We start from the raw sequence: 17,343 nt of genomic DNA on the forward strand, positions 1-17,343 counted from the left end.
GGATTCACATACTTTTTCCAGCCTGGACTGTGAATGATTAAACAATATGTTCAATAAAGACATGAAAAGTACAATTGTTGTTAGTCTAGACAGATTGCGTTTGTCTATTATTGTGACTTAGATGAAGATCGTACCACATTCTAATGAGTAATTAATGCAGAAAACCATGTAATTGGAAAGGGTTCACAAACCTTTTCTTGCAACTATATACAACAGCGACATATTAAAATTTGGGGGTGCCATGGCTGCATAGCAGTTCGTGCAACACTATTACATCTTCGGGAAAGCAAAGTTCAGAGTTTAATTCCAGCATCCTTTGTTTAAAAGAAAAAGTCTGTCTGTTCTTCCCATGTGCATGTAGGTTTCCTACGGGTGCTCCAGTTTCCTCCTACGTCTTTGGACTATACCAGCTAGTTGGCTAATTGGTCATTGTACATTGCTTTGTGATTAGGCTAGGGTGTAATAGGTGGGTTGCTGGCCATCACAGCCCAATAGACTGGAAAGGCCTGTTCTGCTCTGTATATTAAACGACAAAGTAGAATTGATGCATACTTCCAGAGGGGATTGCAGAAGGTGAGGCTGAAGGTGGCAATGAATCAGCATCTAGGATGGAGATTGAAAATCTGGCTGAATGGTGCCACAACACCAAATCAACACTCAACATCAGCAAACCTAAAGAGCTGATTATTGATACAGGAAGAGGAAACCAGTGATCCATCAGGGGATTCAGAGGTGGAGATGGTCAGTAACTTTAAATTACTTGGTATAATCATTCTAGGGGATCTGTCCTGGGTCTAGCATGCAAGTGTCATTACAAAGAAAGCATGGCAGCACCTCAACTTTCTTATAAGTTTAAGATTTGGCACATCACCCAAAACTGACAAATTTCAATAGTTGCACAGTAGAGTATACTGGCTAGTTGCATCACAGTCTAGTATGGAAACACCAATGCCCTTGAATGGAAAAACCTACGAAAAGTGGTAGATACAGTTCAGTGCATCACAGGCTAAATAAAGCCTTCCGCCACTATTGAGCACATCTACAATGAGCACTAACACAGGAAAGTAGCATTCATCAATGATCCCCACCATCCAAGGCCTGCTCTCTTCTCGCTGCTAGCATCAAAAAAGAGGTACAAAAGACTTGGGTCCCACTAGACTAGGTTCAGGAACAGTTATTAGCATTCAACCATTAGGCTCCTAAACCAGAGTGGAAAACTTCACTCACCATAATACTAAACTGTTTCACAACCTATGGACTCACTTTCAAGACTACAACTCATGCCCTCAATATTTAACACTTATTTATTATTTTGTTTTCTTTTTTGCATACTGATTGTTTTTGTCGTGTGTGTTGATTCTACTGTGCGTCATTGTATTGACTGTGAATGCCCAAAGAAAATAAATCTCAGGATAGTACAAGGTAACATGTATGTACTTTAGTAATAAATTTACTTTGAACTTGCTGATTAATGAACTAGCATACAACTTCCTCACATGAGACTGGAAACTGTGCATTAAAATATTCCTCTTATTGTAACAAAGCCCTTTCATTCCAACTCATAATTACCAACTCCATTACAAAAAAACGACAATTTTCAAAATCAAAGTTTATTGTCATATGCACAAGTACATGTATGCACTGGTGTAATGAACAACCTACTTGCAGCAGCATTACAGGCACACAGCATCATACAAGTAGAGATAACAAGATAAACATGACTTAAACAAAAATTCACAATGTTTACAAGAGAACAAAACTAGAAAAAAATCCAATTTAGTGCATAGTGATTCAAGTAGTCACAGTGTTGTTAATCTGTAGTGATTCTGTTTTATCCCCATTTGATTCAAGAACTGATTTGTTAGAGGGATGTAGCTAATCTTGAACTTGGTGATGTGAGACTCAAGGCTTCTGCTGATGGTGAAAAGATGGCGAGAATCTTCGATGACGGATATTGCCTTCTTAAGGCAACACTTCCTGTAGATACTACCAATGTAGCAGAAAGGATGTGACTATGATGTATTGGGCAAAAACCACTACTCTCTGCAGCTCATGTTTCTGTGCATTTCAATTGCATACAAAACTATAATGCAACAAGTCAAGACACTTTCAACAGTATACACTTAGAAGATCGTTATGATTGCATCTACTTCTTGAGCCCAGGACATATCATTCCATGTTAACGCCCTGGAATTTAAAGCTGCAGACTGGCCCATGTTCACCCCTCATACCCCTTCCTACAGTCAACAATCAGCTCTTTAGCTTTGCTGACTTTGAGCGAGAGGGTAGCATTGAGCAGGTGTCCTATCTCGTTCCTTTTCAGATATGTTATGAACATTTACATAATTTTAGTAAAGCCTCCTAAATACCTTACTCTTACTATGTTACTGCACAAATTTAAAATGTGTGTACAGTAGATATTCTTAAAAATTTTAAATATATGGGTATCTGATGTTTTGCAACAGATCCTAGCAAAATAATAGTTGTGACAGCATGAGGCATTGTAAAACACATATGCCCATTTTGTAATAAAATTTGTATAAAAGGTATATATTTTCTAATTAGTATAGGAAAACAAAAAGAACTGGTTGTTAAGAGTTTATAAGTATAAACTGGCATTTAAGATGTATTTACTTAATAATCAGGGACAAGGTTAATTTTGTCATCTTGATTTAATATTCCTACAGAACACTCAAACGAATTAACATGGGGATGATCCTTTGCATTGACTGCCATTACTCCAGTTAATTGGGCCACCGGTTAATCAGGGCAGCTGTTTATTTGGGACAGCTCTTAAAGAATAAAAACTAATCGAGAAAGTTGTCTGTATTCTCTTTGTTTCTTTGGGACACTATACCGCTTAATTGGGACAGCAGACTAATGCCAAACAGTTTCTAACTAGCATCATTCTTATCCACTTGTGTATTAGACACTACACCGTGCTTTGAGCAAATAGTTTTTCCAATAGCATCATTTGCATGTGTTTATGTTTAAAAATCAGTGATTCTTGTCACTGATAGGTGGTGAGAAATTAAGTTGCAAGACAATTCTGAACTGCGGTGTCAAGAATTCAGGCTTGGAGATGCCAGAAACAGCCGGGAGGGAAAATTAAATGATTTCATTATTTCAACAAGCTAGGAAATACAAGAATTTCAAGGTATCGACAATCACCTTGGAATGTTGCAATGAAAATGAAGATTTGAAGAATGCAACAGTGAAGGCATCGTATGAAGGCAGTCCATTATCTGCAGTTGGTGTCTGCACTGATTTTATTCATTTATAGTCAATCAAAAGAACAGCAGTGTACATTTGATGAATTCCTCCATTAATAAGGCCACCTGTAAGGAGTTTGTACATTCTCCCCATGACTGTGTGGGTTTCCTCCGGGTGCTCCGGTTTCCTCTCACAGTCCAAAGACATACAGGTTGGATGGTTAACTAATCATTGTAAATTGTTCCATGATTAGGCAAGGGTTGTATCAAGGGTTGCTGGGCGGTGTGGTTTGAAGGGCCAGAAGGGCCTTACTCCATGCTGTATCTCAACAAATAAAATAAAAGCAAATAATAGTTTTATAGTACTGTAATAGTATTCTAATTTCTGTATTTTATTTAAATAAGTAATTTGGTACTCAGTTAAACTACTTTTTTTAAAATATACCTTTTTAACAATTTTCATTAAACTACAGCTAATTGGGGCAATCAATTAATTAGGCTAAAACGTACTGGTCCTGATGTGTCCCAATTGATTAGAATCCACTGCGTATATTTCAATTTTCTGTATAGCCATTAACAAATGGAAGTTTTAATTGGATTTAAAATCTGTCCAATGCACAAAGCCAAATGTCAGAGACAAAAGTTGGAACCGGATGATTTGAAACATACTTTGACAGCTGAGAAATCTGATGTTGCAAGTTCTTCATTTCTACAAATCATAAATAAAAACAGAACAAAGCATACATATTCTAAGCTTGAATATGCCATTTCCTTTAGACCAGATAAAAAAACTATTACCTTCAAAACACTGTGCTTCATTCTCACTGCATAATGAACCAGTAATTTGAGAGATGCTTTGCAACATTTCAGAGCGTCATCAACCACAATCAAAGAGACATATTTGGATTACTTTATGAAATGAAGACCTAACAACATTTTTTGTGCAAGATTAGTATTTTCAACCTCGTGTGGCAAATATAGAAGTCTAACAAGTCACATCTGCTTGCTCAGAGATCATTTTCAACCTATACTATAACATAAAAAGCTGCAATGATGTGAAAAAGGGCATCTTTGAAACTCAACTACAAATGTGAGAGGCTGATCAATACAGAATGTTTTAATCATCTTCTCAACTCTGATTTGTTTCCTTTAAGCATGTTCAACACACCAAACTAAAATCCCATTAGGAAATGCAACAAACATTATAATAGTGTGATCAGTTGCAGCAAAAACTAAAACCTTAGGTACAAAGGTTCTGAAAAATTAATGAATCAACTAAATTGATTGTATGTATTTTAAAAAAGAGCTAAGTTACAAGAATTAAAATGTACATTACAGTATAGGTTATTTGATGGTTGATTAATCGATCAGGAGCAGGATACAAATCACCCAACTTACAAAAATTTGACTTTACACAAATTATGCCATATTTTTAAAAGCATTTTCAAGTTAGTACCACAATATATATTCTACCAGTTTAATTCAGAGTAATGTTAGGGAGACTATTCAATGTTCTGGAAGAATTATGGCAAGTATACACAAAGCAATACAATATAGGTAGCAACAGAAAACAGATCTTTTTGACGAATGGAGAAGTCAGCTCAGAAGGTTTTCATGAACAGAACCCAAATTGGATCTTGGGGACTGCCTGTGCTAAAGGCAGCTTTAGCATTTGACCATAAACCACAAGACACAGGATTAGGGCATTCGGCCCATTGAGTCTGCTCCACCATTCAATCATGGCTGATCCTTTTTTCCCTCCTCAGCCCTGCTCCACAGTCTTCTCCCCGTAACCTTTGATGCTGTATCCAATCAAGTACCTATCAAGCTCTACCTTAAGTACACCCAAATACCTGGCCTCCACAGTTGCCTATGGTAATAAATTCCACAAATTCACCACCCTCTGGCTAAAGAAAGTTCTCCATGTCTATTTTAAATGGTTGCCCCTCTATCCTGAGGCTGTGCCCTCTTGTCCTAGACACCCCACCATGGGAAACATCCTTTCCATATCTACTCTGTCTAGGCCTTTCAACATTTGAAAGGTTTCAGTGAGATCCCCCGCCCCCATCATCCTTCTAAATTCCAGCAAGTACAGACCCAGAGCTATCAAACATTCCTTATATGATAACCCTTTCATTCCCGGAATCATCCTTGTGAACCTCCTCTGAACCCTCTCCAATGCCAGCGCAACTTCTCTTAGATGAGGAGCCCAAAGCTGTTCACGATACTCAAGGTGAGGCCTCACCAGTGAGTAATAAAGCCTCAGCATCACATCCAACCTCTTGTATACTAGATCTCTTGAAATGAATGCTAACAATGCATTTGTCGTCCATACCACCAACTCTACCTGCAAGTTAATCTTTAGGGTATTCTGCAGAAGGACTCCCAAGTCCCTTTGCATCTCAGATTTTTGGATTTTCTCCCCATTTATGAAATAGTCTGCCCATTTATTTCTTCTACCAAAGTTCATGACCATGTATTTTCCAACATTATCTCATTTGGCACTTTCTTGCCCATTTTCCTAATCTGTTTAAGTCCTTCTGCAACCTCCCTGTTTCCGCAACAATACCTGCCCCTCCACCAATCTTCGTATCACCTGCAAACATGGCTACAAGCCATTTATTCCATTATCTAAATCAGTGATATACAGCATAAAAAGCAGACCCAACACTGGCCCCTGTGGAACACCACTAATCACTGACAGCCAACCAAAAAGGATCTTTTTACTCCCACTTACTGCCTTCTACCAATCAGCCAATGCTCTAACCATGCCAGTAACTTCAGAAGCAGCTTCATATATGGCACCTTGTCAAAGGCCTTCTGAAACTCCAAATATACAACATCCACTGCATCCCCTTTATTTATCCTATGTGTAATCTCTCCAGAGAATTCCAACAGGTTTGTCAGGCAGGAGATTTTCCAGGAAACCATGCTGACTTTATCCTATCTTGTCCTATGTCACCAAGTACTCCATCACCTCATCCTTAACAATTGATTCCAACATCTTCCCAACCAGAGGTCAGGCTAGGTGGTCTATAATTTCTTTTCTGCTGCCTTACTCCTTTCTTAAAGGGTGGAGTAACACCTGCAATTTTCCAGACCACCGGCACCATGCCAGAGTCCAATGATTTTTGAAAGCTCATTTCGAATGCCTCCACAATCTCTATCGCTACCTCTTTCAGACCCCCAAGATGCAGTTCATCTGATCCGGGTGACTTATGTACCCTTCAGTCTTTCAGCTGTTTGAGCACCTTCTCCCTTGTAATAGTTTGCACAATATCAAAACATGCAATTAAATACCAAACTAAGGAAAAGACAAAAATTGCAGAAAGAAATCTTTATTTTTTAAAATTAAGTATAATGTACAATGAGTGATCATTGCTCATTTAGGTTAGCTAACATAAAATGGCATATTACCTATAAAGATAAGACAAATACTTTGATGCCTAGAACTAATTTTGTTGGCAGTTAAACTCTGGGATACTTGAGGTTATGGCAACATCTTCATTGTCTGTAACTGCATTTATTGGTGTGAAAAGAAATCAACAAATACTTATCAAGATGGTATACAGCAAACTGGGCAAAATAATCAGTCAGCCACAATCATTATACCATCCTTCCTTTCAGGAACAAACATATCAAATAGCATGCTAAAATATAATGATTTTATCATTTCCCAAAATCAATTCACATAAAAGACTGCCTGCCTTACCTGTCGTTAATGTTATGGTACTTATACTACCAAGATGATGTACTGACAACAGTACATCATTGACAAAATAACTGTCTTTCTAGGACATAGTAAGACCAGCACTTGCTTGCATAGAACTGCAAATCCTACCATTAAATCCACCTTAGCTTACAGAAATTATATTTTTGTTCATTGTGTATATTGTGTTCAGAAATTAACACAAATTTGAGGTGGTTACTTATTTTGTGCTCACTGCACAAAATTAATCTCGAACTGATACAGCACTGGACCAGGTATTCGACACCAAAGCAGCTGTGAATCTAATAGACATTCCTAAATATTTAAAGTTTTCTAAACTTAAACCTTTCAATCCTTGATAACAAGAGGTACAAGGTAATTATTTACTTTTGGGTCAGAACTACCTTGAAGAAATACTGACAACATTTGAGTGCTGAGTGGTAGTGCAGTTTGCTAGTTTGCTCCAAATATATAAATAGAATAAACAGAATGAAGTTGAATACTTCCCATGAAGTTTCTATGTCCAAAACTGAGCTCTACAGCATAAGCCACAATGAGAATATTTGAATAAAAATGTTTTATACTCACAAATAATTAGTAACTTCCATTTTAAATATGGAAATACAGAAGCTGCTTGTGACTTAATCAAAATTGTAAAAACTTGGCAATTAGAAAATGCTTTTCTAAAAGTTTAAACGTGAGAGGCTTATAGTAAAATATATGGCAGACTAGAATATTCTATATGCATGCATACTGATAAACAGGGCTTGCTCCTTGAAGCACTACGCACAAAATGCTGTAGGAACTCAGCAAGTTAGGAAACATCTATGGAGGGGACATTTTGGGCCAAGATCCTTCATCAGCACTGGAAAGGAAGATGGCAGAAGCCAGAATAAGATAGGGGGAAGGAAAGGAGCACCAGCTGGCAGATGTAGGTGAAACCAGGCAAGGAGGCAGGCAGGCCAGTGGGTGGGGGAAGTAGAATGAAGTAAGAATCTGAGACATCTAGACAGCCTTGTTCTTTTAAATTTGGATTGTCCTTAATAAAAAAGTAATCAGGGCAGCCTAAAAAGCTGGATCAAAACAATTTGGCTGAACCTAAAACAACCAACAAACAATATATCAAATTAAACTGTGCAAGGTATTTTCAGTCAGAGCAATACAGCATGGAAACAGGCCCTTCAGCCCAACTGGTCCGTGCTGACCAAAGCATCCTCCCTGCTAGTCCTGGTTGCCTGCGTTTAGCCCATTACCCTCCAAGCCCCCTCCCCCATGTACCTATCCAATTAAATGTTGTACTTGTGCCCACCTTGTCACTCTATATAGCAACTCATTCCAGGTACCTACTACACTCTGCGTAAAGAACACTCTTAATCTCTCACCCCTTGTACTTGTGCCCTCTGGTTCTGAAGTCCCAATCCTGCAGAAAAGACTATGATTCCCAGCTCATCCACACCCCTCATTCACCTATGCTTCAACAGATAAAGGTGCAGAATGACCAACCTCTTCCTACAACTCAGACTCTCCAGTCTAGGGGGTTCCCAACCTTTTAATGCCATGTACCAATACCACTAAACAAGGGGTCTGTGGACCCCAGATTGGGAACCCCTGCTCTAATCCAAGTAACATCTTCATAAATCTCTTCTGCAACATCCTCAGCTTGACAATATCTTTCCTGAAACAGGATGAACAAAACAGTACACAATATTTCAGGTTCAGCCTCACCAACGACTCTTGCCTGCAATTGAAGACCAACATGCTAAATGTCCCTACTTCACCTCATCTACCTGCATGGCTGCTTTCAGTGAACTGTGTACTCATACCTTCCAGGTCCCTCTGTGCCCAATGAAAGAATTTTCTGAACAGGCTTAAGAACAAAAATCAAATTACTGAATCCTAAAGTTATATTTAGGAATTAAAATCCAAGATGGTTACTAAAATAGACACTGTAAATTCAATTACCATCTGGTCTTTTATCATAAAAGCATAACAAAAGGTGTCCATTTAATCAAAAAACTAGTTACTCACCAGATCAGTAATGCCCGCCAATGTAAAAAGACCAAGGGCCAAATTGAATTCTTCTTCTACAATTAGGTAGCCCAAATAGGGTGATAAGCCAATCCTCGCCATACATAGTAAGTTTGGAATTGTCCATGGATTTTCATACTACAAATAAATTAAAGAAATTTAGTAATTTCACACATATGTACACATTCCAGCTAATCAAAAGAGCCAGGTATCTGATGCAACAGCTAGCTTAAACATTCCCAGAATACTGAGAAAGTCACATTAATCCTTTGTTTTCTTCAATATAGAAAGCAGTATTCCAAGTACTTAGCAGTTTTTCCATGTAACATTCAGAATAGGCTATGTTTTCTATTTCATATTTTATTGTAATGTTCAATTCCAAGTGCAACTCAATAGAAAATAAAACTACACAATGCCCGCACAGAACTGGACTGAGATCAAAGTCAAGTAGCATAGCTAAGTGGCTCGTAACATTCACACAAGTTGTTATACCAGGTAACTAACCACCTGCCCATGGCATTAATGGCCCTGCAAATCCCTGACCATTGAGGTATCGAAGTACATGCACATTACCATACTCAGATCATTTTCTTGTGAGCATACTCAATAAACCCTTAACAGAGTAAGTTCAAAGTACGAATAAACTCTTCTTGGGCTTCCAGCTGGGCACAGGTGAAGATTTTAAGTGACCTTCCAATGACAAATTCTGTCTTCTTCATCAAGGAAGACAGAGTTTGCCATCGAAATGCCGGTTAAATTTGATACCTGTACCCAGCTAGAAGCTCGAGAAGAGTTTATACATCACATACGCTGGGAAAGCACTTGATCCAAGTTCAAAGCACATTTATTATCGATGTACATACACATTCTATAACCTTGAGACTCGTCTCCTTACAGGCAGACACGAAACAGAGATACATAAGCATAAGAGAATCAATGAAAGTTCGCACCAACTTGGGTTTTCAACCCTACATCTCACACTTCACTGATACAATCAAATCAGGGGACCAACTCTGGTTTAATCCACTTGAAGGGACTCGTCATGAAATATTAACCGTTTATTCTCCTGAATAGATGCTGCCTGATTTGCTGAATTCATCCAGCACTTTCTGCATGTTGTTCAAAGTTTCCAGTATCTGCAGAGTCTCTGTGTTTGTATCCGTGAAGGAAATAATGTGATGTTTTGGGTTGAGATCTTCACCCAAACTAGGAACTTGACCCAAAATGTCAATCATCTATTTCCTTCTACAAGGATTTCTGGGGGTGCAGAAATTTTGGAAGTTGATACTTCAGAGAGCTGTGGAAACTGAAGAGTTAATTATATCTGAGGCTGAGAGAGACAGGTTTTTGGTCTACAGGGAGTCAAAGTTCATGTGAAGTTAAAGCTAAGTCAGATCAACCTATGGTCTTATTGAAAGGCAGAGTAGATTCCAGGGTTCTCAAATGATATGTGAAATTGCCAGCAAGCCACTCATTTTACAAGCAACAATAGGCAAAAAATACCAGCCTTGCTAACAACTCTTCTTAATGAATAAATGTTACTGAACAGACTAAATAATTCAGTTGCTTTCAGAACAATATAATCCATTCTGAAGAATTTTAATTTTACTTCAAAGATTAACAGAATGATATTAATTTTCAATTAACTTAAAAAAATCAAAAATGATCATTATTTATGTCGCATACACTGGTAGACATAAGCATTTTGGTTTCCTTTCCCAAAGCTAGTCAGATATTCAAATGACACTACTGCCTGAGAAAGAACAACCCAAAGTTTAGACAATTTAAGTGCCAGGCCAGATTGAAAAGCTCAGCGTGTTGGGGCTGGAAGCGATGGATGCGCCGGTTAGCTCACTGCTCAACTAGGTTTATTCACCTCTACAATGAACTAAGGCTGTGGCCTGCAACCAACTCAACTTTCATGAACTTCAGCTCTGAATGCTATTTGCTTACTCTTATTGCTTGCACAATTTATTTTTCCCTCCCTCGGCACAATGGGTGTTTGACTGTCTTTTGTTTTAATGGGTCCTTTTGGGTTTCTTTGTTTTGTGGCTGCCTGTAAGGAGACAAGTCCTAAGGTTGTCTAAAGTACACATTCTTTGATAATATACATAATCTCTTATGTTCAAAAGCAGTATGCACACTGATGAGACATTTCCAAGTAATATCACAGCTGTGAAGTTGGATACAGCGCTGCCAAGCAACCGCTTGGTGTAAGTGACTGCACAAAATTCAGGCCTGAAATTGATGCAGTTAACTTTACCATTGTGACTTACTACAGTCACCATGTTGAAATGATTTGGCGCACGGGCGGGTGTGTAGCCACGATCAGCATGGACAACAAGTGGAAATAAAGCCAGGAAGGAGGAACAGGCAGCTGACAGAAATAAGCAGCAATTATTTTGCTTCAATATTCAGCAGGGTGATAAAAAGTAAGGGTGATGTAACACTGGATGATGAGGTGACAAACAAGATAAATACATTTAAAACAGATAAGAGGGTATTTAAAATAATCTGATAAAACTTGGAATGGACTGCTGGCTGACTTTAGGACAGCAAGCAGAGAGGGGAGTAAAGAGTAGCCACTCACAACAGAGAAAGGTAGGTATTGGCATTCCACAAAGGAATCAATGGAGTAACTAAGATTTAAACAAAATTTCAGAAGGATGGGAACCAGAGTGATCAGGCTGAAGATGAGGCAGTCAGTATACAAGAAGATCCAGTGCGTCGCAAAAACGTGAGGAAGGACAGCCAGACGATAAGGCAAAATTGCAGTCAGTGGAATGTGTTGAACTATAACATGGAGGCAACATTTAAAAGGGGTGATGAATACAGGACTGAATGTGTTATATTTGAATGCACACAGTATGTGAAATAAGATAGATGATCTTGTAGTGCAGATAAGACACAGGCATCACTGAGTCCTGGCTGAAAGACAGGAGCTTAACATCCAAGGAAACACATCGTATCGAAGATAGGCAGAAAAGGTGGGGTACTTCTGTTGGTAAGCAATGAGATCAAGTCCTTACAAAGAGGTGGCATAGGATCAGAAGATGTAGAATCCTTGTGGGTAGAGTTAAGAAACTGCAAGGGTAAAAAGACCTTGATGGGAGTTATATACAGGCCTCTAAACAGTAGCCAGGATTTGGGATACAAATTATAACAGGAGATAGAAGACATGTGAAAAGGGCATATTTACAATAGTCATGGGGGATTTCAATATGCAGGTAGATTGGGAAAATCAAGTTGGTGCTGGATCCCAAGAGGGAATTTGTAGAATGCTGACAAGATGCCTTTTTAGACCAAGTTGTGGTTGAGTCCACTAGGGGAAAGGCAAATCTGGATTGGACATTATGTAATGATTAGGGAGCTTCAGGTAAAGGAAGCCTTCGGAGGCAGTGTTTATTGTATGATACATTTCACCATGCAGTTTGAGAGGGAGAAGCAAAGTCAAATGTTTCAGTAATTCAATGGAGTAAAGGGAATTACAGAAGCATGAATCAGAAACAGGCCAAAGTTGATTGCAAGGGAACACCAGCAAGGCAGACAGGAGAACAGCAATGGCTGGAGTTTCTTGGAGCAATTCAGAAGGTGTAGGATAGATTCATCCTAAAGAAGAGGTATTCTGAAGGAAGGATGACACAACAATAGCTGACAAGGGCAGTCAAAGGTAGCATAAAAGCAAAAGAAAGGGCATATAATATAGCAAAAAATAGTGGGAAGTTAAAGAGGATTGGGGAAACTTTTGAAAACCACAAAAGGAAACTAAAAAAGCCATAACGAGAAAAGATAAAATGACGGGAAGCTAGCCAATAATATAAAAGATGGATACCAAAACTTTTTTTAGCTACATAGAGTCAAAGAGAGCAAGAGTGGATATCAGACCACTGGAAAATGATGCTGTAGAGGTAGTAGTGGGGGACAAAAATGCCAGTCAAACTTAATAAACATTCGGTATCAGTCTTTACAATGGCAGTACACCAGAAGCTTGAGTGTGTCAGGGAGCAGAAGTGAGTGTCGTTGCAATTACTAAGAACATGCTTGGGAAGCTGAAAGGTCTGAAGGTAGATAAGTAACCTGGATCAAGTGACTTTAAAGTGGCTGAAGTGATTGTGGAGGCATTAATGACATTTCAAGAATCACTAGATTCTGGAATGGTTCCACAGGACTGGAAAATTGCAAATGTCACTCCACTCAATGAGGGAGAGAGGGAGAGTAAAGGAAATTATAGGCCAGTTAGCCTAACTACAATGGCTGGGAAGATGTTGGGAGTCCATTATTAAGGATGAGATTCTGGGGTACTTGAAGGCGCATGTTAAAGTAGGCCAAAGTTTCATGGTTTCCTGAAGGGGGAATCTTGCCTGGCAAACTTTGAGGAAATAAGAGGCAGAATAGACAAAAGAAAGTCAGTGGATTTCATTCACTTGCATTTTCAGAAGTCCTTTGACAAGATGCTGTACATGAGACTGCTTAACAAGAGCCCACAGTATTACTGAAAGATACTTACAGCATGGATACAAGATTGGCTGTCTGGCAGGGGGCAAAGAGTGGAAATAAAAGGAGCTTTTTCTAGTTGACTGCCAGTGACTAGTGGTGTTCTACAGGGTTTGGTGTAGGGTCCGCTTTTCACGTTATATGTCAATGATTTGGATGATGGAATGGATGGCTTTGTGGCCACATTTGCGGATGATACGAAGATAGGTGGAGGGACAGGTAGTGTTGAGGAAGCAGGGAGTTGGCAAAAGGACAGACAGATTAGGAGAATGAACAAAGTAGCAGCAGAACATAGTGTGGTCATGAACTTTGGTAGAAGGCATAAAGGCATAAACTATTTTATATACTGAGAGAAAATTCAAAAATCAGAGATTCTTTAACGATTAACTTGCAGGTTGAGTCGGTGGTAAGAGGAGCAAATGCGATGTTAGAATTCATCTCGAGAGGACTAGAATACAAAAGCAAGATGTAATGCTGAGGCTTTATCAGGAATTGTTCAGATCATACTTGGGAATATTTTAAGCAGCTCTGGACCCCTCACCTGAGAAACAATGTGTTGACATTGGAGAAGGTCCTGAGGAAATTCAAGAGAAGGACAGGGTTAATGTACGAGAAGCATTTGATGGCTCTGGGCCTGTACTTGCTGGAATTTAGAAGAATGAGAGGGAATCTTACATAGAAACAGAGAAAACCTACAGCACAATACAGGCCCTTCGGCCCACAAAGTTGTGCCAAACATGTCCCTACCTTAGAAATTACCAGGCTTACCCACAGCCCTCTATTTTTCTAAGCTCCATGTACCTATCCAAAAGTCTCTTAAAAAACCCTATTGTATTCGCCTCCACCACCATTGCCAGCAGCCCATTCCACACACTCACCACTCTCTGCGTAAAAAACTTACCCCTGACATCTCCTCTGTACCTACTCCCAAGCACCTTAAACCTGTCCCCTCTTGTGGCAGCCATTTCAGGCCTGGGAAAAAGCCTCTGACTATCCACATGATCAATGCCTCTCATCATCTTATACACCTCTATCAGGTCACCTTCATCCTCCGTCACTCCAAGGAGAAAAAGCCCAGTTCACTCAACCTGTCTTCGTAAGGTATGCTCCCCAATTCAAGCAACATCCTTGTAAATCTCCTCTGCACCCTTCCTATGGTTTCCACATCCTTCGTGTAGTGAGGTGACCAGAACTGAGCACAGCACTCCAAGTGGGGTCTGACCAGGGTCCTGTATAGCTGCAACATTACCTCTCCGTTCCTAAATTCAATTCCACGATTGATAAAGGTCAGTGCATCGTATGCCTTCTTAACTACAGAGTCAACCTGCGCAGCTGCTTTAAGCAACCTATGGACTCGGACCCCAAGATCCCTCTGATCCTCCACACTGCCAAGAGTCTTACCGTTAATACTATACTGTGCCATCATATTTGACCTACCAAAATGAACCACTTCACTTATCTGGGTTGAACTCCATCTGCCACTTCTCAGCCCAGTTTTGCATCCTATCAATGTCCCGCTGTAACCTCTGACAGCCCTCCACACTATCCACAACACCCCCAACCTTTGTGTCATCAGCAAACTCACTAACCCAATCTTATTGAAGCCCATCAAATATTGAAAGGCCTGGATGGTATGGATATTTCCTATTGTGTAGGAGTATAGGACCAGAGAGAATAGCCTCAGAATAGAGATATCCATTTAAAACAAAGATGCAGATGAATATCTTTAACCAGAGACTAGTGAATCTGTGGAATTCATTCCCACAGATTACTGTGGGGGCAGTCATAGGGTACATTTAAAAGCAATGATTGATTAGATAATTAGATAGGTATACTTTATCAATCCCAAGGGAAATTTGGTAACTTAGTTAGAGAACCAAAGACTACAGGGAGAAGGCAGAAGAATGGGGTTGAGAGAGATAAAAAATCAGCTATGATGGAATGGCAGAGCAGACTCGATGGGCCAAATGGCTCAATTCTGCTATGTCATGTGGACTTATGGACCCAAGATGCAATTTCTAAATTTGCAGGTTATACCACATTATGAGAAATAATCAATGACAAAGGATTACAAGCAAAAAAAAACAAAGATATTAAAAATTGTTGTGATTGAGTAAATAACTGGCTTATGAGATTCAATACAAATGAGGTAGTACAGTAAGAATAAGTAAGAAAGCACGTTACTGAGAAGGCAAGGTTGTGGTGCTTGAAAAACATAAAAGTACAAATATAACAATTACTAAAAATATTATTACATATAGCAAAGCCTAGTACTAGAGTTTTATTCCAGAGCGATCAAATTGCAACCTCTTCGATCGCCATATTCTGAAAACAGTATACTGAGGCAATAAAGGGTGCCCACAGAAGATTTAAGAATGACAGTGAACAATCAGGTATACCTATCAGCAACTAACGAACAAAAGGTCCTCTTTAACCTTGAGTAAAGAAACTGAGTGATCTTTTAAAAGATGGAAAACTTCGATGAAATGGATGCAGGTTGAATATTTCCAGCCGTAACACTGAACACAACTTGTGTCCATCATTATTAGATAGTCAGCAACAAGTCCAATAGGGAACTTGGAAGAAATCTCTTTACCCAGTCCCAGTGGTGAGAAAGTGAAAGACAATGCAACATTGAGTGGTTGAAGCGAATCATGTTTAAGGGGAGGCTGCTCACGCACAGCAAGCAAGGGCAAGTTACACGAACAGTTTACGGGGAAGAAACAAGAGGTACTGTATATCTGGAGTGGAGAACAGACGCCTGCATGGACGAGATGGGTCGAATATACTGCGCCCGGACTCACCAGCTCTGGAGACCCAGCGGCGGCCGCCGCCGCTCGCTCTTCTCCCTTCTCTCCGGGCCCAGTGTACGAGTACGGCTCGGCGGCTTGTCTCTTAGGAGCGGGTTTCCCGGCTCCGTAGCGGCGGGCGGGCCCGACTTCGGGACCCACCTGCTTCCGGAGGAAGGCGCAGCACCATGGCCTTCGGCCGGACACAGGACGGGGCCAGGTGACCGTGAACCGGAGTCCTGATCCAGGCCCGGCTGCCAGGAAGGGGAGCGCGGCCGAGCCCTGCGGCCGGCAGTCCCACCCGTGCAGAAGCGAGGAGGTCCGTTCGTGGAGGCTGAGGCTTAGGCCTGGCCGCAGCTCCCCGGTGCCTGCTCTCACCGGTCCGCTTAGCACCCTGCCCACGCCGCCGATTGCCCAGCGGCTTCTCCGCAGGAACATGCTCCAGGCCCCGAGGGCCGTCAGTGCGAGTACCACACTCCGCCACCCTGGGCCCGCCTTCTTCGTCGACCCTCCGCGGTGACCATACCCGTCCTTCCTCGTCCCGGGACCCTCTGAACCCTGAGCCCGATTACAGCACCTGCTTTAGGGCGCAGCCGCCACGCGTTGTATTTGGCAAGATCAAATATCTCCACTTGCAGTTGTATGTCCTTCCGTTGCCGCTAGGTGGGGTTGCACGTAAGGCCGGAATTAGAAAACGTGCCCCGACCCCCGGGCCGTGTTCCGCCATTGCAGAGGCAACTGACTGCAGAAACCATTCGAAGATACAGTACAAAGCATTTTGCATTGTGACATCTATTGGTTTCTTCCTACTTCCATAATCGAAGCAATTCAATAAGGTGATGAATTAGTTAAGAATTTTCCTGCCATTATTCCCGGAATAGTACTTGAAAGACAGGTTTTTTTTTACGCAGGGAGTGGTGGGTGCTTGGTATGCACTGCCTGGGGTGATGGTAGAGCCCCATACATTAGGGGCTTTTAAGAGACATTTAGATTGGCACATGAATGTGAGGAACATGAAAGGATATGGACATTGTGCAGACATAATGGATTAGTTTAATTGTCCATTTGATTATTCATTTAATTGGTATGGCATTGTGGGCTGAAGGGCCTG

At 40.5% G+C, this 17,343-nt stretch overlaps 1 protein-coding gene across 2 annotated transcripts in view; it reads right to left on the reverse strand.

Annotated features, from left to right (window-relative positions):
• The window catches only part of crls1 (cardiolipin synthase 1), a 64,283-nt gene extending 47,404 nt beyond the window's left edge, over window positions 1-16,879 (reverse strand). For both annotated transcript variants that reach the window (XM_072265538.1, XM_072265536.1), the window contains exons 1-2: window positions 16,248-16,879; window positions 8,950-9,087 (exon numbers count right to left, since the gene is read on the reverse strand). In XM_072265538.1, coding sequence (XP_072121639.1) covers window positions 8,950-9,087; window positions 16,248-16,670 — 561 coding nt within the window. In that variant the 5' untranslated portion in view covers window positions 16,671-16,879. The remainder of the gene's footprint in view (window positions 1-8,949; window positions 9,088-16,247) is intronic.
• Between the last annotated feature and the right edge of the window lie 464 nt (window positions 16,880-17,343).

The sequence above is a fragment of the Mobula birostris genome, chromosome 8, assembly GCF_030028105.1.
Source record: "Mobula birostris isolate sMobBir1 chromosome 8, sMobBir1.hap1, whole genome shotgun sequence".
In the NCBI taxonomy this organism is placed as follows: domain Eukaryota; kingdom Metazoa; phylum Chordata; class Chondrichthyes; order Myliobatiformes; family Myliobatidae; genus Mobula; species Mobula birostris.